General features: G+C 43.1%; 1 protein-coding gene across 3 annotated transcripts in view; it reads right to left on the bottom strand.

The window, feature by feature from the left end:
* Positions 1-3,991: 3,991 nt before the first annotated feature.
* UNC45B (unc-45 myosin chaperone B) overlaps positions 3,992-8,537 on the bottom strand; it is a 38,735-nt gene continuing 34,189 nt past the window's right edge. For all 3 annotated transcript variants that reach the window (XM_032162992.2, XM_032162993.2, XM_032162994.2), the window contains 2 exons: positions 7,733-7,888; positions 3,992-4,483 (listed from right to left, as the gene is read on the bottom strand). In XM_032162992.2, coding sequence (XP_032018883.1) covers positions 4,223-4,483; positions 7,733-7,888 — 417 coding nt within the window. In that variant the 3' untranslated portion in view covers positions 3,992-4,222. The remainder of the gene's footprint in view (positions 4,484-7,732; positions 7,889-8,537) is intronic.

The raw sequence follows: 8,537 nt of genomic DNA, 5'->3' as shown, positions 1-8,537 counted from the left end.
GTTTCATTAATAAATTGATAATTTTGTTCCTTGGCAATTGTTGCAGGAAGACACTTCAACCCTTTATAGAGATATTTCATTAATATCAGAATTGTAAATTCAATGGTAGGCTGTCATGAAAATAAAAAATTATTTTCCAGCGTGATGGTTCTGCCCATCAGTGTCCAATGCAGCATCCACTTGTATATGGTGGAAATAGTCTTCCCGTCTCCTGAAACACGTGTCTGCCTCCTGCTTGGCTAACCTGTAACCTGCCATTGTAACAGCTGTCACGTTTGGCCAATTTTATGATTTTCATTTCCTTTTCTTGCCTTTTTGTACTAGCTATGCTCTTCAGTACAAAGTTGAATACAATTGGTAATAGCAAGTATTGTTATCTCATTCTTAATCTCAGGGGATAATTAAATATCACAGTGGCTATAGACTTTATACAGATAAACTTTATCACATTAAGGAAGCTTCCTTCTATTTTTAGTTTACTGAAGAGTTTTATCATGAATTGTTGCTGAATTTTATCAAAAACTTTTCCTACATCTATTGAGATGATCATATTATCTTATTCTTTATTCTGTTGATGTAGTATATTATATTGGTTGATAGTCTCATGTTAACCAACTTATTATTCTTAGAATAAACATAACTTGATTAATGTGTTATCTTTTTATATATTGATGGATTTGGTGTGCTAGTATTTAGTAAAGGATTTTGTAACTAAAGTCATAAAAGATACTGGTCTACAATTTTCCTATATGTCTTTGTTAAGTTTTGCTATCAAACTATCCCCCTAAAAAGAGCTGAAAGTGTCCTTTCTTTTATCTTCTCTGGAAGGGTTTGCATAAGCCGTACTGTTTTGGCCAGGCACGGTGGCACACACCTGTAATCCCAACGCTTTTCGAGGCCAAGATGGGAGGATTATTTGAGTCCAGGAGTTCAAGACCAGCCTGGTCTTTACAAAAAATAAAAAATAAAAATACTTAATGCACCTATAATATCATAGTGAATCTCCATTTCTACAAAAAAAAAAAAAAGCTTTTTTAAAAGGAAAAGAAAAAAACATTAATTTGGAGGACTAACAGTGAATATCAGCTACTCAGGAGACGAGTGGGAGGATTGCTTGAGCCCGGGAGGTTGAAGCTGCAGTGAGCTGTGATCACGCCACTGCACTCCAGCCTGGGTGACAGAGTGAGACCCTGTTTCAAAAAACAAAAGAAAACAAAAGAGTGGCATTGTTTCTTTCTTAAATGCCTGTAGAATTCACCAGTGAAAGTAAATGAGTTTTTTTTGTGGAAAGGCTTTCCTTACCATCGTTGTTGTTATTACAAACACAGTTTATTCAATAGGTGTAATACTATTCAAATTTTCTATTTCTTCTTTTAACAGTTTAATAAATGGTGTCTCAGATACTTAAACCTCTGTAACTCACAATCTCTGCTAACAAATTGGCAAACATCCCAAATGGAATCGACTTTACCAAAAAGTTAAGCTTCCTCCTTGGTGCTTCCCTTTTTGCTGGTCTCACTGCCTTAATGGCTCTTAGTGCCTTAAACAAAATGTTTAAGTTTTGCCCAGTTTTTCAATTTTTGTATGTCAGGGTATTGTTTTGCCACAAGTTACTATTACTAGGAGCAGAAATTCTTTATTATTTACCTTTCACAAATGAGAAGACTAAGAGTCAAAGGGGTTAAATTTTTACAAAATATCCTTTTGGAGATATAAACTTTAAAATTGCATGCTTCTCAAATGGCAAAGGATTAATATGACACAGACCAAGTTCTCTGATAACAACATACTTCAGTTAAAAGTAATAATAAAAATGATGAATTTTCCCATTATATGTTGGGAAACTAAGAAACATACCTCTAAGGTATTCATAGATTTTCTGTAAGAGAATTGGTTGGAAAAACCTAGAAAGTTGGCAGGTATTGGCTGTTCCTTGCTGTTTTTGAGCAAACTACTTCAATAAAGAGATGATCTCAGGCTAGCATCTGCCTATTTGAAAGCATAGATGAAAAGAAATAGAAATCTGCAAAGAAGGGCCCGCTTACAAGGAATGCTGTAAGAGTCTAGGCTGGAAAAGCCAACTACTTATGTAACCTAGGCAGTGGGAAACAAAGGTATTTGTCACAGCTTTTCTTAAAGGCCTCCCATGAAGACTTAGCCAGACAATGGGAGGCAGCCCAGTGGCAAAAATCAGATGAAGGAATTCAGTTTTCCTCTAGATCTTCTTGGACTATTCACAAAACATTCATGTTAAAGAATGTGGTCTCCCAGACTGGGCAACATAGTGAGACCCTGTCTCTACAAAAAAAAAAGTCTCTCCAATCCAAACAAAATGAGCTTTATCTAACTGGCCCTGAACGCCACTGGTGGATGTAACCTCATGAGATCAAAATAAGTAAGAGTGTGGCCCTACCTGTGAAAGAGTTTTCTTTAAAGGAGCTAAATACACCTACTCAAGCCCACGTATGAGGAAACAAGGAAAGAAGAATTTGACAGAGGTCAAATCATGCCATTTATTGATAATAAGTGTTGTACATATTTTCAGAAGTGCCACACCCTTTTGAATGTTGTCATTCTCTATCATAATAAGGATATGATGAATGTAGTTTCCTGCTGTGAAACAAGCCCATGCAAGAGTTGGTAAAATGTAGGTTGTATGTAAAGATCATTAGTGCAGAAAAGATCTGAGAAACTAAGGTTTTAGTTCTCTAGAGGTACAGCGTGTATTATGTTGGATTTGGCCCATACCGCAACAGTGCAACTTCCTGATAGTCTGTCCCTTTTCCAGCTGATGTCCCAGGCATATGTACACTTACATTTATTACACAACAGAACGTTGTAAATTGTTTTTATCAAGGACCATAAATCTGAATGTCCCACCCTTTACCCAATGCTGAGATCAGAAATGTTGACCCTTCAATAAACGTAGGTAGAATTGGGACACACCGGAGTGACAGTACTAGATCTTAGCTATCTTAACCATGCTAAAAAGGCAATATTAACAGAGAGGTTCTGATCTATGGCATATTACTTGTGTCATTCTTTTGTGGCCAAGGCTGACATACAGAACATGTTCTTTGATCTGCCCAGGGTACATTCTTTTGTGGTGGCACGCCTTTTCCATTAATACCCCTAATCAATCCACGTCAATTGGAGAGGGATGAAGTTCCTTTCTTCCCTAGACTTGTATATATGACCCAGGCCTGGCCAATTAGCATTCCACTTCTGAATATGATTGGTTCATAGATGGAAATGTGACCTGAGACATAGACATATCAGAGTCATCCCTGGGAACTTTGCTGGGTTACTGAGAATGCTCTTCTCTCTTCTCTTCCATAATGAACTACAACAACTATGTCAGGCGGCTGCTGGGGACTTTCTTTCCTATCACAGGAAGAGAGCTTGCCAGGGAATGAGATCAACCTATAATAAATAAAAGACAAGATATGGGGAGGGGAAATGAGAGAGAGAAAAAGACACATCCATGGTGATGACATTTGAAACTCTGGATCTAACAATGTCAGACCTTCCCTGGATGGCCAAGATAAATGAGCCAATGAATTATTTATTTTTTGTTTGAAGTACTTTGAGTTGATCTTATTCGTCTTCATCATGTCCATCTTGCTTGGAAGACTTTCCCAAGAAAATTGCAGAGGTCATGTCCCACTGTTGAACATAAACTCTATTTCCATCACAGTGAATTTGATGGGAATGGGCATGGGACTGGGACAGAGCACTGTAGGTGAAACACACCGTTCTGAACAGACTGATTCAAATAGTGTGGGAGAGAGGACATGAAAACAGCACAGATCAGCATCCAAATACAACAGCATTAACCTTTATATGCACACACCCGTTGGTTCCTACCTTACCACAAAATCCATTTTCCAAAATATAAAGAACTTCAACTTATTATCCTGGCCTTCAGAATGGGTACAGAAAGAATGATCCAACCTATTTCTAATCATGGGTGAAAATTATTCTGGGAATTTCTGAAACATGACAAATGTAAGGAGACAGGAAGCAAGAGAGAGAGTGAAACATCCAAACTCTGTCAGGACAAAGGAGAAGATTCACAACTCAGAGAACAGTCAAGTCTTTCCTTTATATTAAGACTTCATTGGCACTGCTATGATCCCTAGATGACCTGACACTCCAGGAGAACCCAACCCAGGACTCTGCACAGTACAGGACCACTCCCAGCAACCCTGAGGGTCCCCGTCTAAGACACTGGTTTAATGAAGCCGTAATCCATGCACTTGATGAGACATTCTCGGGCTGTCTGAACCACTTCTGCCTTCTTCTCATCTGGCTCCTGTTTGCCCACCACAGTCAGGATCTCCAGCAGCTCACTCTCCACCAGCTTCTTGGCCAGCTCAGCATCAGCTGCCAGTAGGTTGTAGGCGATGACCAGGCCCCGGTGTTGCACAGACAGCTGGTCATGCAGGCAAAGCCGCTGGAGGATCTCCAACCACTGGGTTGTCTGGAGGCAGGGAAAAAGGTAATGAAGGTGCTAGGTTTGAATGTGTCCCCAGAGTTCATGTGTTGGAAATGTGGTCCCTGGTGTGGCAATGTTGGGAGGTGGGGCCTTTAAGAGGTAATTAGGTCATTAAGAGGAATTAATGCTGCTGGCCCAGGAATGTGTTAATTCTTGCAGCAGTGAGTTCTTGCTCTCAAGGGACTAGACCAGTAACCATGAGAGCTACTCATGGCCCCAATTACCACCTCTTGTGTTTTATCCTTTTCACATACACACACTTTCCCTTCTGCATCTAAATCATGTTATGACATAGCACAAGACCTTCACCAAAAGCAAATCAGATGACGCTGTCTGATCCTGGACTTCCTAGCCTCCTGAGCTATGAGCCAAAATGAACCTCTTTTCTTTTACCTAGTCTCAGGTATTCTGTTATAGCAACAGAAAATGAACTAAAACAAAAGGACTAAAGGAATCAGCATAACTTAGCTATGGTCATGCATCTGGAAATAGTAGAGGATTCATTTTTCCACATCCATTTATTTCTTCAGCAGCTTAAGAAGCAAAAGGCCAGACCTACTACAAGCCTAAGAAGAACAGGGATGTAGAGTGTTCGAAAGGAAGATTCTCACCCTGGGAACATGGGCAATGCCTGCTTCTGCCAAACCAAGTGCCCTTTGAGACATCAGCTCCAGGCATGCAGACATGCTCTCCCCCAGCCCTGACTTTAACTGGAATCAATACAAGAGTCTTAAATGTAGCCTCACTTCCATTCTTCCTCCATTCCCAGCTGTGAAGCAACCCAACTTCTATTCTTGGGAAGGCAGGACTCTAGACTCCTCTGATCATCCCAGAAGACAGAGATAATGCTGATAACAGAACCAGGAGGCTTGACTCCTGTATCATTCAACAGACACACTTGGCGCAGCAGAGTAGAATGGTCATCAGCATGGGGATTTGGAGTCAGAGAGGCCAGTGTTCAGGTCCCAGCTCAGCCACTTACCAACTACATGGCCTCAGCTAAGTTATTTAACCTCTGTAAGCCTCAGGGTCATCTTCTACACCTACCTCTAACATTGTGGTGATTTAATGAGATGATACACGGAAAGAGCTTAGCATGGGGGCTGGAGCACACAGTAAGTGCTCAACAAGTAGAAGTGGATGCAGGGCAAGTACGTGATGATTTAAGACACCAACCCAGGCCGGGTGCAGTGGCTCATGCCTGTAATCCCAGCACTTTGGGAGGCCAAGGCAGGCGGAGCATGAGGTCAGAAGTTCGAGACCAGCCTGGCCAACATGGGGAAACCCCCCTCTACTAAAAATACAAAAATTAGCCAGGCGTGGTGGTGCACGCCTGTAATCTCATCTACTAGGAAGGCTGAGGCAGAAGAGTCCCTTGAATCCAGGAGGTGGAAGTTGCAGTGTGCCAAGATTGTACCACTGCACTCCAGCCTGGGCAAAAGAGCAAGACTCTGTCTCAAAGTAAATAAATAAATAAATAAATAAATAAATAAATAAATAAATAAATAAAAATAAATTTAAAAAAACACCAATGCAAAGGTTTTCCCTTGGGCTTCTTTGTACCTGTTACCCTCACCTGGCATTTGTCAGCAGGGCTTGCTTTTCACAAGCACATGGGGAGACAGACACAGGTGGAAGAAAAGGCAAATTCTTGGCTTTTGAGCATCTAACCCAACTTTTGTAAACTCTGCACTGAATGTCCTATCCCAAGGAAAGAACATGAAAGCTCAGCTAGCTGTGGCATGGTTCCATGCTGGAAAGTTTCTATGCTGAAGTGTAACTGATGATGGGTCCAGGGCCCATCGCTCCCTGGGATGAGTCACCAAGGGTCAAAGGAAGCAGTGATAGAAACTCAACAAGGATGGGATTCCAGGGCAGGAGGCATAGCCCAGGGCATAGCCCAGATGACATGAGACTGTAGAGATGTCCAGCATCCAACATGGCCGTGGGATGGCACAAAAGATGAGTCTGAGCAGCTTCACAGAGTCCCCAGGAAGCCCCGTGTCAGAACAAAAATGCAGCCAAGATGTCTGAGCCCCGCAAGGAAGAACGACAAAGTGGCCAGGAGTGGGTTGGCAATCCTGAAGGGTTCCAATCCCTTCCCAACTAACAGGCTGTGTGGCCTTGGGCGAGTTGCTTTTCTGCACCTCAGTTTCCTCATTCGTAAAATAGGGATGGTGATAATAATAATACCCACCTCACAGAGTGTTTGGGAGAATTAAATGACTTAATAAATGTAAACACTTAGGGCAACACCTGGCACTCAGTAAGTGCAAGGAGTCACAGAGGGTCCTGTGAGGACCTGCAACAAGAGTTATGTGACCAGTGACAGCAGCAGAGGCTGCTCTGGGGCAGTGGTTTCAAAGTGTGGTCCCCAAGCTGTTAGCATCGCACCCCCAATCTACTAAATCAGAACATGTGGGGAAACTGTTTTAACAAGTTGCCTAGGTGATTCTTACACACATTACAGTTTTGAGAAGCTTGCCTTAGGGAAAGAAGCTGAAGTCCAAAGACCGTGCAGGATGAGCTACATTCAGCAGATACACCCTTGCCAGATGCCAGGACAACATAACCCCTCTTGGAACTTAGAGAACACATCCGCCGACACACACACACCTTACACTGACTATATAAAAGAGCCTACCTTTAAACCAGACATGAACACCTTTGAATTGAGATGTCCACATTTTTCACCATGGGGAGAGATGAGTGCCCACAAATTCCTCAGTTTGGTGAAATAAGGAAAGTTTCATTGTGCACTCCCTTGTTTGTGACTATACAGATATCATTTCCATTACACCTGCTGCAATGGCCACAGTCTCCTAGGAGCTGGTCATTGTGTCCACCTAAGAGAATCTGCAGCTTTTTTGCCAAACCGTAAGCTCCTTATGGCATCCCAGCCACATCCGTGCTTCTCTTGGGAAGCTCTGGAGCTTCATGGCAGTGGTTAGCATTGCTGTTGTTCTTAAGCAATGAGGTATATGCACCACTAAAGGCAATGGGTGAAACTCCAATGGGAGGGTTTGAGCTAGCACACTTGGGAAGACCAAATAATGAACAAGGCACTGAAGGGAATAGACCCTCCTCTCCTTAGGCAGTAGGAACGGATGCCTGGGGGCTTCGAGGGGTTTCTTTAGGAGCTGGCCTCCCCAGAGGATCATCCAGTGTGGTCTGTGGGTGGGGAGATTCCCTGGAGCCCACCCAGCCCTTCCTATCCCCAGGGCCAGCTCTTACCACTTGAGTCATCTTGAGGCACAGTTTCTTGTGTGCTGCTGTCAGCATGGCCAGAGCCCCTGCAGCCGCATTCTGCACCTTATCATCATCCTCCCCACAGAGCAGCACCACCAGCTTCAGCCGGTCATTCCCGTCAGCCAAGAATCTTTCCTGTACCTGCGGGAGGCAGGAACATGGCTCAGAGAAAACTGTCCCCAATCTGCCCAGCCTGAAGAGGGTAAGATACATCTGAAGTTCTCTGACCCAAGATCTCTTAGAGTTTCCCTTTGAGCAGCTCACTCATGCTACCTCCCCCAAGAAGCCTTCCCTGACTGGTTGAATGAAGGGGCTACAAATTCTTCCAAGTAAAGAAAATAAGGAATTCCCCATCCAGTGTGCTTCACCACCTCTATTTGCATTCAGCCTCCACACCACAGGAAGGAGGCAGGCACAGACTCCTGCAGGGTAGATGATGCCTGAAGAACTGTATTTCCCATCCCTTTGGGGAACCTTGGAAGGTTTCTCCCATAATGGATGGGTCAGGGTCTTCCATAAAATGATTTTGCAGGGATGGGAGCAGAAGCAGGAAACAATTAGGTGGTTTGCTTGGTATTAGAAAGCTACAGTGCCGTCTCCACCAGGTGAGAGATGAGGCTTCCCAAGGATCTGAAAACCAGGAGAAGAGCTTCCAGGGGACCAGTGCCCTGACATGTCTCAGAGAGGTATTAACCCCTCACAGCATCTCATCCTCACCCCTCTGCACTACTGTAAAATCTAGGTGGTCAAGTCTCAGAGCATTCTAATGGGCCAGGTTTCCTACAAGTGG

The sequence above is a fragment of the Hylobates moloch genome, unplaced genomic scaffold (genome assembly GCF_009828535.3).
Source record: "Hylobates moloch isolate HMO894 unplaced genomic scaffold, HMol_V3 SCAFFOLD_10, whole genome shotgun sequence".
Classification (NCBI taxonomy): Eukaryota; Metazoa; Chordata; class Mammalia; order Primates; family Hylobatidae; genus Hylobates; species Hylobates moloch.
This window is presented reverse-complemented; position numbering and strand designations above follow the sequence as displayed.